General features: G+C 47.6%; 1 protein-coding gene across 1 annotated transcript; it reads right to left on the bottom strand.

The window, feature by feature from the left end:
- Window positions 1-2,450: 2,450 nt before the first annotated feature.
- On the bottom strand, window positions 2,451-3,383 carry LOC135441367 (olfactory receptor 14J1-like). Its single transcript, XM_064700920.1, has one exon. The coding sequence runs from the start codon at window positions 3,381-3,383 to the stop codon at window positions 2,451-2,453; it is 933 nt and encodes a 310-aa protein (XP_064556990.1).
- Window positions 3,384-12,759: the final 9,376 nt, after the last annotated feature.

The following is a 12,759-nucleotide window of genomic DNA, read 5'->3' as shown; positions in this document are numbered from 1 at the left end:
CCTCATCGAGCCAAGAAGCCACTGTGACCCTGCAGGGCCTTGTGGAACCATGCAGAGCATTGTGACAGAGCAGGATCTGGTGTCACGATGGGGCCATTGTGACACTGCAGGGCCCCATGGAACCAAGGGGTCAGTGCTGCTCCTCAGTGTCACATATTTTATGTGGACGTATTTTATGAAAAATCCTTTTGCTAGGTATTTTTCTCCTGAGAACCAGAGAGGTCTCAGAAACTAAATGCAAGCAGTAATTATCTGCTGCTTTGGAATGCAAAAGTGAATCTTTGATTGGTCTCATGTGGTTGTTTTTAATGTCCAGTCACAGTTTAGCTGTCTTGGACTCTCTGGTCAGTCACAAGATTTTATTATCATTCAATTCTTTTCTATTGCTTGCTAGCCTTTTGATGAAATCCCTTCTTCTATTCCTTTAGGATAATTTTAGTATATAATTTTCTTTTAATAAAATATATAACATAAATTTATAAATCAGCTTTCTGACACATGGATTCAAGTTTCTTGTATCTTCCTTTGCTCTGTGACCGCTGTGAAAACCACCACACCTCAGGGATTCCTGACATGAAGGAAACATGTTTGACCTCATGGTGGCCCTTGGGACCAAGAGACCATTGTGACACTTTGGAACCAAGGAGAGCATTGCTGCACTGCCAGACCTCATGGAACCAAGGATCCACTGTGACACTGCAGAGCCCTGAGGGACCATGCTGCCATTGTGACACTGCAGGGCCCAAGGATCCAAGGGACTTTGTGACACTGAGTGCTCCCATTGAACCAAAGGGACATTGTGACACTGGGAAGCCTCATGGAGTCATGGAGACTTATTGTGACACTCTGGGGCCTCATGGAACCCTGCTGAAACCAATTTGGCTGGGTGTGGTGATCTACTGGAGGGTAGGAGGGCTCTGCACATGGCCCTGGACAGGCTGGATCCAGGGCCAGAATCCAACAAGGTGAGGCTTAACAAGTCCAAGTGCCAGGTCCTGCACTTTGGCCACAACAACCACTGCAGCACTACAGACTGGGGACAGAGTGGCTGGACAGCAGCCAGGCAGAAAGGGACCTGCAGGGACTGATGGGCAGCAGGCTGGACATGAGCCAGCAGTGTGCCCAGCTGGCCAAGAAGGCCAATGGCTCCTGGCCTGGATCAGGAATGGTGTGGCCAGCAGGAGCAGGGCAGGTATTCTTGCCCTGCGCTCAGCACTGCATGGGCAGCACCTCGAGTGCTGTGTCCAGTTCTAAGTCCCCTGTGGTGAGTAAAAGGAAGAAATTTGTAGCTGGAAGAGTAAAGAAAGCAAAGGTGAAGGCAAGGAAATTCTGAGGGCAGTTTGGGGGTGGCTGCCAGGCAGCCCTGGCTCTGAGCAGCAGCATCTGCAGTGGCACAGGAAACTCCCAGCTGATGGGAACAAACTTTCTGGCTGACTGCAGAGGCCAGGACAAAGCTGAGTGGTTTCCCTGGTGTCCCCCAGCCCTTGCTGGCCCCAGGGGCTGATGGCATTTGTGCTCCCTCAGGTTCATGTCCCCACACAACAGCATGGGGGTGCTCCCCCTGCTCTGTGCAATGCAAACAGGGGCTGCTGAGCCAGTGCTGCCGTGTCTGTGCCTGCAAGGATGGGGCACCTGTGTGAGCTGGGGGAGAGGCCAGGGCTGCAGAGGGGGGATGTTGTTGGCAGCTCCATGAGGACGCTCTGGGACGCTGCCCTGGGCTGTCCAGCGCACTGGGGATGGATCAGCCCCTGCTCTGCTGCTCCTTCCCATCTGCCCCAGGGCCCTTGCAGAGCCCCAGCCATGCTGTTTGCCCCCAGCCTGCCCATGGCCAGCCTGGGGCTGCTCACGGGGCTTTTCTGTGCTGAGCATTGGCCTGGGTGTGTTCTTGAGAGAGCCTGGGCAAGGAGCCTGGAGCCCCCAGGCCCTGGGCTGAGGCGTCAGTGCTGCCCCAGCAGTGCCCATGGCCTGTCCCTGCTGCAGCCCCGGCACTGCCACCCCCAGGGCTGTGCCCGGCCCCGAGAGCACTCAGGCCCTGAAGCAACACCAGGGCCACCAGGGCAGCAGGGCAGGGCCACGGCAGCAGCACTGGCAACACCAAGTGCTGCTGCTGCTGGGCACAGCTGCTGGGCCAGCCCTGATCTGCCCCAGCTCTGCAAACAGACATTGCTGCTGCAGCTCCAGAGAAGGCAACAAAAGGGCATCTCTGCAGGAAACTATGATGGGGGATCCTTTAGTTCATTTAAAGGCACTGAGAGCACAGCCCCTCATTGACACAGCCTGTAGCCAGAGGGAAGGGGGGAGAAACAAAAGAAGAATCAGTGCAAACGGTGACAATTTTATAGACAATAATAATACCTAAAACGAAGGAAAAAATACCATCACAGCCAAACCAATCAGAAGTATTAAAGATGATTTTTATTTCAAATGATTTGCAGAAATTGGCCAGCAGTTTAATGTTTCTGAAAGCATCCAGTCATCAGTCTCCACACTGCAGCCTTGAGCTCCTGGTTCCTCAGGCTGTAGATGAGGGGGTTCAGGGCTGGAGGCACCACCGAGTACAGAACTGACAGAGCCAGATCCAGGGATGGGGAGGACATGGAGGGGGGCTTCAAGTGAGCAATTGCTGCAGTGCTGAGGAATAGGGAGACCACAGTGAGGTGAGGGAGGCAGGTGGAAAAGGCTTTGTGCCGTCCCTGCTCTGAGGGGATCCTCAGCACTGCCCTGAAGATCTGCACATAGGAGAAAACAATGAACACAAAACAGCCAAATGCTAAACAGATGGAAAAAACAAGTAGCCCAAATTCCCTGAGAATTGAGTGTGAACAGGTGAGCTTGAGGATCTGTGGGATTTCACAGAAGAACTGGTCCAGGGCATTGCCATGGCACAGGGGCAGGGAAAATGTATTGGCCGTGTGCATGAAAGCATTGAGAAAGGCACTGGCCCAGGCAGCTGCTGCCATGTGGGCACAAGCTCTGCTGCCCAGGAGGGTCCCGTAGTGCAGGGGTTTGCAGATGGACACGTAGCGGTCATAGCACATGATGGTCAGGAGATAAAAATCTGCTGCTGCACAGAAAACAAAAAAAAAGACCTGTGTAGCACATCCTGTGTAGGAGATGTTCATGGTGTCCCAGAAGGAATTGTGCATGGCTTTGGGGACAGTGGTGCAAATGGAGCCCAGGTCGCTGAGGGCCAGGTTGAGCAGGAAGAAGAACATGGGCGTGTGCAGGTGGTGGCCGCAGGTTACGGCGCTGATGATGAGGCCGTTGCCCAGGAGGGCAGCCAGGGAGATGCCCAGCAAGAGGCAGAAGTGCAGGAGCTGCAGCTGCCGCGTGTCTGCCAATGCCAGCAGGAGGAAGTGGCTGATGGAGCTGCTGTTGGACATTTGCTCTGCTTTGGCATGGGGATATATAAAAAAAGAAATCATAGAGAATTTGGGTTTCAAGAGGACTTTAAATATCGCAGCACAGCTTGGGGGCACTTTCTCCCCACTGCCTGCCCAGGGCTCTGCTGCCTGGAGCTGTTCCTGCCAGCAACTGCTTCCCTTTTCCAAGGGCTGGGCCCTGCCAGTGCTGCCAGAGCCCAGCCCAGCCCTGGGGGCTCAGCTCTGCCTTACAGACCCCTCCCAGCTCTGGCACTGCCCAGGGGCAGCTCTGGCTCTGCAGGCTTTGATGGCAGAGTAAGAGCAACCCTGAGGAGTCTGGAAAAATGACACTGATGTTGCCTATGCGGGAACCTGTCGTGATTTCAGTAACTACCTTGTTTTTTAAATCTCAGAAAAAAATTGGTTTTTTTTACCTTGACTGACACATGAATATCTATGTGTGATTTCCCATCCAGGAAACCCAGAGCAGAAAAATAAAAAGCAGGCTTTTCTCTTTTATGCAGCCCCTGCCTTGCTGTGCTCCCTGTATAATCTACTTAAAAGTGTTTCGTTCTTAAATGCCCTGCTGGGAGCAGTCCTGAATAATGCAGCACCCACATCATACAAGGAGAACACTTCCAAGCCTTACCAGCTGCCTCCTCCTACCCACATCTTTTCCCGCAGTGCCGGGAGCAGCTGCCAGGGCTGGCTGAGAACTGTCTCTAGCAGGCAGCAGAGTCCCTGCCCCAGCACAGCGCCCTGGGCTGCAGGACCCTGCTCTGCAGGACAGCCCTGGGCACCCCTGGCTGCTCTGCAGAAGACAAAATCAGAGAATGTACTTACAGAGTCTGTAGGCATTGGGATGTTCCAGCTTCAGGAGATGGCTCCAGGAGCTGCAGCTGCATTGTCCTGCAGCCAGAGGTTCCTGTGCCAAGGGCTGGCAGTGATTCTGCCCCAGGCACTTCTCAGCACCTTCCCAGCACTGACTCTGCCTCTGTGCCTCTGTGCTGTGCCCGGGCTGGCTGCAGGCAGTGCCCCAGCCCTGCTGGGCTGGCAGAAGAGCTGCTCATCAAGAGAAATGTGCTTTTGAAGCTCTTCTTGGTTACCAGGAGCTGCCTCTGTGCCAGGAGCCCAGCCCAGCTCAGCAGCACAGACACAGCACCAGGACTTTAATGAGCCTCTGGGGCTTTGTGCTCAGGCCCTGAACATCAGTCCCTGAGAGGGAACTGAAGAAACCTCTCCAGAACTCCAAGTCAGAATCCAACTCCAAAATTTCTTGGACTTTTAATGGGTCCCACTGAGGGACACGACTGAGAAAGTGTCCCCAGGCCCCAGGCAGAGCAGAGAACTGGAGGTACTGATGACAGGTGGGGACAAAGAGAAGCCAAGTTTTGGTGCCCTGGGGCACAGCAGGGTCTGTGCCACCAAGGGCTGGGAGGAGACACCTTGTCCTGAGGCCCTGGGGCCTCCTGGCACAGCCCCAGCCAGGCTGGGCACTGTCAGCCCCTTGTCCTGCCCTCACCATTCCCCCCGGCCCACACCCAGTGGCCTCAAGGATCTGCTGGAAGGAGTCCCTGGGGAGCCTTTGCAGGAATTGCTCTGGGATCTCCTTAATGCTCCCATGGACTGCAGGTTTTTCAAAGGACTTTGGGCTTGGCTTTTGCCTTGGAGTCTCTAATCATGGACTCCAATTATCTGCTGCAATTAATCCCCGGAGAGGCTTTGTCAGTAACAACACTCAGTGGGGCTCCTTAATACTTCAGGGTACTTCAGTTATTTTAAGGTACTTGGTGTTTCCCTTTTGATACAGACTCTATGAAAAAGATTGTGCAGTCCCTGCCTCCAATATCTCCTTTAATTAGTCCCTGGAGAGCCTTTATCAGTAATGACACTCAGTGGGCCATTTATGCTTCAAGGTACTTCAGCTATTTTAAGGTATTTGGTGTTGCCTTTTGGATACAGACTCTGTGAGAGGTTCGTGCAATCATGGCCCCAATTATCTGCTTTGATGATTCCCCTGAGAGCTCTGTACTGACACTCAGTTGGGTTCATTAATGCTTTCAGATACTCAAGGTTTTTAAGGTACTTTGGATTTTCCTTTGCACTCTGAATCTCTGAGAGCTGTTTTTTCCAATTCTGGCCTTCAGTTCTCTCCTTCAAGGAGCCCATGAGGAGCCTGTTGTTGCGATGGACCTCAGTGAAACCCATTCATGCTTTGAGACACTTTGGAGTTTTCTTCTGACTTTGACTCTTGGAAAGGTTTGTGCAATATCCTCTCAGGCCCTGAGGTTCAGGTGCTCAGCTCCAAATGCACCACAGGGCTCATTAGGATCAAGCAAGTCCTGACAAACCATGGTTCTGCCTTGATTTCCCTCTGCTCTTGTCGTAGGAAGGAGACCAGGACACCAGTTGGTTCATCATGGCCCACTTTATTGAAGAAGTATCAAACACTTCTACAGCAAATAATAAGCTTATGAATATTCTGTAAGCCAAGCAATCTATTGGTTAAACTATAGCATTAACTCATCCACATTCCTTTGAGCCTACGTTCTCTATCTCTCCTGCCTCACTGTCCATTTCTTTGTCATATTTTGCAAGGATCAAGGACACATTATCTCACACCTACAAGATTTGGAACTAACCATGGTCTTGTACTTTTCCATCCTCTGTCCTGCTACAGACACAAAAAGGCCTCTGCCTGTCTCTGCCCTAGTTAGTACATCTTTCCCAAATTAATTCGGCTGTGTCCTCTCTCCTCAAGCCACTCTTTGACAAAACTCTCCACATGCTCTTATGCAGTTCATCAGGCAGATTTCCTTTTACAGTTGTGGAGAAATATTTCAAAGAGCTTTTAAGTAATATGTAATCCTATTTTAAAGAATGTATTTTATTACTGTTCTCTTTGGAGAAGAGCTGATTGGAGCAATAAGTGATTTATATTGATGTAGGGCCGCTCCTAAGGAGGTCTGGCCAGGTCAGTGAAGTTGTACGTTGGAGCTCACCTAGTGTGGACAACCTTGCCTCACATTCCCCAACCTCATGTGAGAAACCATTTTCATTTTCAAAAATTTAAATTATTAAGATCTTTTCAAAATACAACAGAAGACTTAATAAAGAAAATGACACAGTGTTGGGAGCAAAGGATTCCGTCACCATGTGCTTATCTACAAAATAGATGTTCTGTCTTTTATACCTCTAGCCCCTCCCAAAGTCTTGTCAATTGACTCCTTGTTCACTGTCCAGTGGTGGAGATCACTGTCTTACACCTTGATTAGAGGTCAGGTGCTTCCATAGTAACAAGCCAACCCTCCCAAATGCCCCAACTACTGAGGCCATCCTGTGATAACAATGCAAGGGGGAGGAGAAAGATAACTACACATCTAGAAAACTTCTCTTAACATATATTTAATATTCACTCCTTAACTGTGAGAGTCAACCATAGAATTACTCATCTATAACAAACCCCCCTTTTCTTTTTCTATAAGTAATTTTGCTCGAACAATTAAGTAAAAAAACTTCTCTCTCTCTTGAATGAGTCATAACAGCATCTGTTGATGTGGGCAAGGACAGTGGGAACAGGAGAAAAAAATCTCAGATTTTCCTTAGACACACTTATTTGGATTGGACAAAAGGGCATAACAGAGGTCCAGTATGGCTTTGACTCCCACCTACCGTGCCTATGTGGCTGCTACCCATAGTCAGTGTATCTTAGGGGTGAGTACAGAGGCCAACTCGGTCCTGCCCTCCAGTCCCTGTTGAATTAAAAGACAACTGAGCAATGATAGAGGTCTGGTATGGCTTTGGTTCCCACCTTACCATGCCAACAGGGTTTCTACCTACAGCAGGGCTATGGAGCCTTCTTGGTAGTGAACAAAGGGGCCAACCTGATCTTGCCCTCTATTCCTTGTCTTACTTCTTAAGGATGCTGCCTCATTACCTTTTACAGTCCCTTGTGTACTTCTCCTCAACAGATGCTGGTAATTCTCACCCACTAAAACAGGAAGACAGTTCTCAAGCTGGTTGGTGGAAGCTTGACTCTACTTTTTGGTTGTCTTGGTGTTTTCCTGCTTGTCTTTCAGTTTCTGCTTGAGAGTCAATCTTGTTTCACCCAGCTTGGGTGTTATAGTCCACTCTTTGGGTTCTTGTACTGGGCCTTTGACTCTGTTGGCATGAGTCCATCCCCGCTCTGCAGGTCGCACAGCCGATTTGGTGGTGAGCAGTAGCTGAAAGGGACCTTCCCACTGAGGAGTTAGAGGCTGATCTCTCCATGGCTTGATCATCACCCAATTCCCGGGATTAATATTATGGATTCTGAAATCCAGAGTGGTAGTTTGAGGAATTGCCCCTTTATGCCTTAGCCCTTCTAAGGTTTGTGCTATGGGCATAACTTATTTCTTGGCATTGGCTTCCCCCTCCTCATAGGTGGCAACCTTCTGGGGAGGGGGTCAGGAAGGGTAACCCAAACATCATTTCATATGGTGACACCCCCAGATCTGACTGGGATTGGCTTCTAATTCTTAATAAGGCCAAAGGGAGACATTTTATCATTTGGGTTTCAATCATTAGCTTAACTAGAGCTCTTTTAAGAATTTGATTCATTCTCTCTACCAACCAGAACTCTGTGGATACCATGGAGTGTGTAATTCCCATTTTATTCCCAGGGTCTGAACAACTTTCTGCAATATCTTCAATATGAAATGAGTTTCCTGGTCTGAATCAATCCTGTTTGCCATCCCATATTGGGGAATGATTGATTCTAGAAGTGTTGTACTCACAACACTGGCACTGGCTTTCACAGTGGGTACCACCTCTACCCAATGAGTCACGTGATCTACTATCACTGGCAAAAACTTCCACCATTGTACCTGGGGAAGCTCGGTAAAGTATACTTGGATTTTTTGGAAGGGCCGTAAGGCTAGTTCTCACCCTCACCTGGGTGTTTTCTTCATGATTTTCTTATTCACTTGTTGACATATCACACACCGTTCAGTTACTTGCTTAGTTATTCTGAAAATTCCTATGCAGCCCAAATCCCTTAGAAATTGATCACTTAGCACTTGTGCACCTCAATGTCTTGTTCCATGTATGCCTTCTAACATTTTCCTGGCAAGGGGTTTATTCAATATTTGCTTCCCACCTGCTCATCTCCACTTCCCTTTGTTTTCTTTCTTGACTCCTATTTCAATGAGTTCTTCCTCTTCTGTCCCACTGAATATGGGGACTTTTGCATTTCTTTTATGGGTGTTAATACCATTATTAGTTTATCTGTCTCTGATTCAGTTGCATTTTTAGCTTCAAAATCAGCTAAATTGTTCCCTCGTGCCTCCTGAGTTGCCTCTTTTTGATGTCCTTTAACATAGACCACTGCTACTTCTTCTGGCAATTGTAAGGTTTCTAACTCTTCTAAGACAAAAGTTTCGTGAATCAGTCCCTTTCCTTTTGAATTTAATAGCCCCCTCTCTTCCCCAATTTTTCCAAAGTTATGCACTATGCCAAAAGTGTATATTGAGTCCTGTGTATATTGTTCCCCTTTTCCATGCTAATGTTTCCAGACTTCGTTTTAGGGCACATAACTCACACACTTGTGCTGACCAGTTGGAAGGTAACTTTCTCTTTTCTATGGCCTCTAACCCTTCATGACCTATAGCGTACCCCAATACTCTATGCCCCTTTATTACCCATGAAATCCATCGATGTACAATCATTTTCCACCTTGTAGTGTTTGATCTGTTACGTCCTCTCTTACTCTAGTTTGACAGTTTATAACCTCTAGGCAATTATGTATTAGTTTCTCATTTGTTTCTCCATCCAAAAACTGGGCAGGATTGAGTTGGTTACTCATGATTAGCTCTAAACCATTATCTATTAAGATGGCTTCATAATTTTACATACAGGAATCAGTGAGTAATTTCTCAGCCTTGTGGCTCAGGATACTCCTTACTGATGTTGTGATATATATATCTTCAATTTTCCCCCAAAAGGTTAATTTTTTGCTTTCTGCTACGAGTATGGCAGTAACTGCCACAGCCTGAATGCAGGTTGGCCATCTCCGGCTGACAGGGTCTATAATTTTGATAAAATGGCCACTGGTTTCCTGGATCCTCCCCAGTCCTGGGCTAATACTCCATGTGCTACCCCTTATTTTATATCCACAAACAGATAGAAGGCAGTAAGACTCAGTGCTGGTGAACTGACAATGTTTTGCTTTAAAGCTTCAAACTTTTGTTCGTCATCTTTTCCCCACCTAATCTCTTCTTCCACTAACTTTTCATACAAGAACTGGATGGCCTGCGTGCATCCTTCAATCCATAGCCTACAATATCCCAACAAGCCTAGAAACCTTCTGACTTCTCTCTTTGTTTTTGGCAGTGGGAGTGAGACTAACCCCGTAATTCTCTCAGGGTTCAGCCACCAGCTCCCTTGACAAATCACATGTCCTAGGGAATTTTACATCCCTCTCTACAAATTTGAGTTTCCCTTTTGATACCGAAAGTCCTTGGTCCCTCAGAAAATTTAACAACACTATGGTAGATTCCCAAACTTCTTTTTCTTCCTGTCTTGTGAAAAGGAAATAATTTACATAGTGGATGAGCTTTATCTCAGGTTTGGTGGAGAAGAATTGTGTTACTTTTAGGGCTTGACCGAAGAGGTTTGGAGATTTGGAAAACCCTTGGGGTAACCTAGTCCACCAAAACTGTTTCTTACTCCCAGAATCAGGGTCCTCCCATTCAAAAGCAAATATATCCCTGCTTTTCTCTGCCAGTAGACCTGTCGAAAAAGCATCTTTTAGGTCTATGACACTAAACCACTGGTGTGCTGGGGGGATATTACTCAGTAGTGTAGAGGGGTTAGGCACTACTGGGTACTGATTCACTGTTTTGTTGTTCACTTCTCTCAAATCTTGGACAAGCCTGTAAGTCTCATCTGACTTCTTTACTGGTAATATGGGTGTATTATGGGGGGACATACATGGTTCTAAGGTCTCATCCTCAAGTAGATCCTGGATCAGTGGCTGCAGTCTTCATCTCCCTTCCAGGGAGAGTGGGTATTGTCATACACAGACTGGATAGCTGTCATCAATAATTTTATTACTGTAGGTTTCACCTTCAATTTGCCTCAATTTTATGGTTTTGCCCACACCATCTCATGACTTTTGCCCTCATCCTCTTCCCTTATTCGAGAAGTTTAACAACCATTTTTCCTTCCTCTGGGAGTATTAAAATGCTTAGCTGCACTTGTAAATCTCTTGTAAACCCTAATAGATTGCATCCTGCTTCTGGAACTAATAGAACAATTCCCATTTTATTTGTTCCTTCAAACTTTATTTGCCTTATAACTGAGGCTTTGAGCCCTCCTTTAGCGCCTACTACTTGCACAGTATCTTGACCCTTTTTGCACCCCTTTGGGATTCTACAAACACAAGTTCTTTCAGCCCCTGTGTCTACTAAGAATTCAAATTCTTCCTCTTGGGGATCTATTTTTAAAGTTATCAAGGGCTCCTGATGGTACCCAGGAGGTAGAGCCCCTGACACCCCTAGTCTTCCATTTCTCCTTTTTGCTCAGTCTCATACATCCTCAACTCCTTTTCCTTCTGGGGGCAATTCTTTCTGATATGCCCACTCTCTTTGCAGTAAAGGCAAACTGGTCGTAGTTTCCCCTGTTTCCCAAACTCTCCTTTTTATGCCCTGTCCCAAGGGGCTGAATCTCCCCTCCATCTATCTTCCTGCACTTGGAATCCTCCTCCCTTACCTGGGTTGTTCTTTAAATGCTGGTTTCCTTCCCTAATGGCAGTTACCACTACCTTGGTTTTTGTCTTGATCTTCTCTTAGTCCCTCTTTACATAGACTTTCTGTGCTTCCCTTAACAGATCCTCTAACCTGCTTTCTTGCCAACCATCTAACTTTTCTAACTTTCTCCATATATCTGGCAAGGCTTGAGTGACAAAATTTATCTTTAGTTAGACCTCTGTGGCCACTGTATCAGGGTCAACCCCTGAATATTGCCTCATATTCCTTCTCACTCTTTCTAGCCACTCTGTCCTGGTTTCTTACTTCCTTTGCTGCTCATCAGAAGCTTTACGAGCATTTTAATTACATGGAGATGCCTCTTTGATACCTCTTATAATCAATGTTCTATATTCCTTCATGTCTTGCCTCCCCCCAGTGCTGTTGTGGTCGCTGGTGGGGTGCACTATGGGCATTTTCAGATCTCCAGGAGGTCCTTGCACACACTCCCTTTCCCATATCCATATCTCAGCCACTCAGATCATCTGTCTTTCTTCTGGTGTGAATAGCATGGTCATGATTGATTGCATCTCTTCCCATGTATAAATATTGGGCCCTAGAGACTGGTCTAACTGTTCCACTAATCCAGTGAGGTCTTCTAGCAATCCTTTCAATTATTTCTTGAACATTCTCACATCAGAAGAACTGAGAGGCACGGTTACAAATCTAATTCCTCCCTGCACCCCACAGAGCGGTATTTCCCTCAGGGGATATAATCCCGCTGCTTGGTTCCCATCACCTGATCTGCTTTCCTGTCTTTGTTCTACCCTGCTCCTGGTGTTCTGGCTAGGCCCATCAGGGGGTAGGGGAGGTGCATCTGAGGCTATTGGAGGTGGAGGGGGTAAGTGTTCTAATGGGTCCCATTCTTTATTTTCTGATACCTTACACATGCTCACCTTTGAGGGTGAACTCTCCCTCCCACAGCAGGCAGCATAGTCACTTTCTTCCTGATTGAATGGTTTCTTAGCTCTTACATGGATGTTTAATGCCTGACACATCCACCCTTCATCTGACCCATATCTCAGCCAGTATACATGATTGCTTCTAATTTTCCTTCTGGTCCATTCTACCATGCACTAGTGAATCATTTTGAGCTCATCCTTATCTCTGGTATTTGGGTCATATTTCCACCAGGCTAGTTTCCTTCCCAGTGGGCTATCTGGGGGTATAACTATTGGTACCTCTTCAATTTCTACTCCTCCCCTTGGGGATTCCCTATTTGCCCATTGTCCCATCCTGACCGGCCCATCAAAGGCCCTCCTCCGACAGAGCCCACCTTTCCAACCACAGGCCCTCCGGACAGAGCCTGCCTCTCTCAGAAGGGAAAAGGAAAGGGGGACTGGGAAAAAAAGAAACAATGAAAGAGAAGGAAAGGGAAGAGAGAGAAAAAACCCAAAAAACTATACTTCTCTTTTGACAAGTAAAAATAAAAAAACCTTACGATCTAAGGGCTTCTGTATCACTGGATTGGTCCCTGCCCTTCCTCTCCTCCTCAGTTCAATACTCTGGTCCCACGGTCGCACTCTGCTCCCTGTCCTGCCTGGCTCAGCTTGGCTATGGTCTGCCCCTGGCCCAATTCGCCTTGGCAGCTGCAGTCCCAACCCTGGCCCACC

The sequence above is a fragment of the Zonotrichia leucophrys genome, unplaced genomic scaffold (assembly GCF_028769735.1).
Source record: "Zonotrichia leucophrys gambelii isolate GWCS_2022_RI unplaced genomic scaffold, RI_Zleu_2.0 Scaffold_260_72311, whole genome shotgun sequence".
In the NCBI taxonomy this organism is placed as follows: domain Eukaryota; kingdom Metazoa; phylum Chordata; class Aves; order Passeriformes; family Passerellidae; genus Zonotrichia; species Zonotrichia leucophrys.
This window is presented reverse-complemented; position numbering and strand designations above follow the sequence as displayed.

Excerpts from the sequence above, each read along its gene's own strand:
- LOC135441367 (XM_064700920.1), bottom strand. The coding sequence starts at position 3,383 with ATGTCCAACAGCAGCTCCATCAGCCACTTCCTCCTGCTGGCATTGGCA.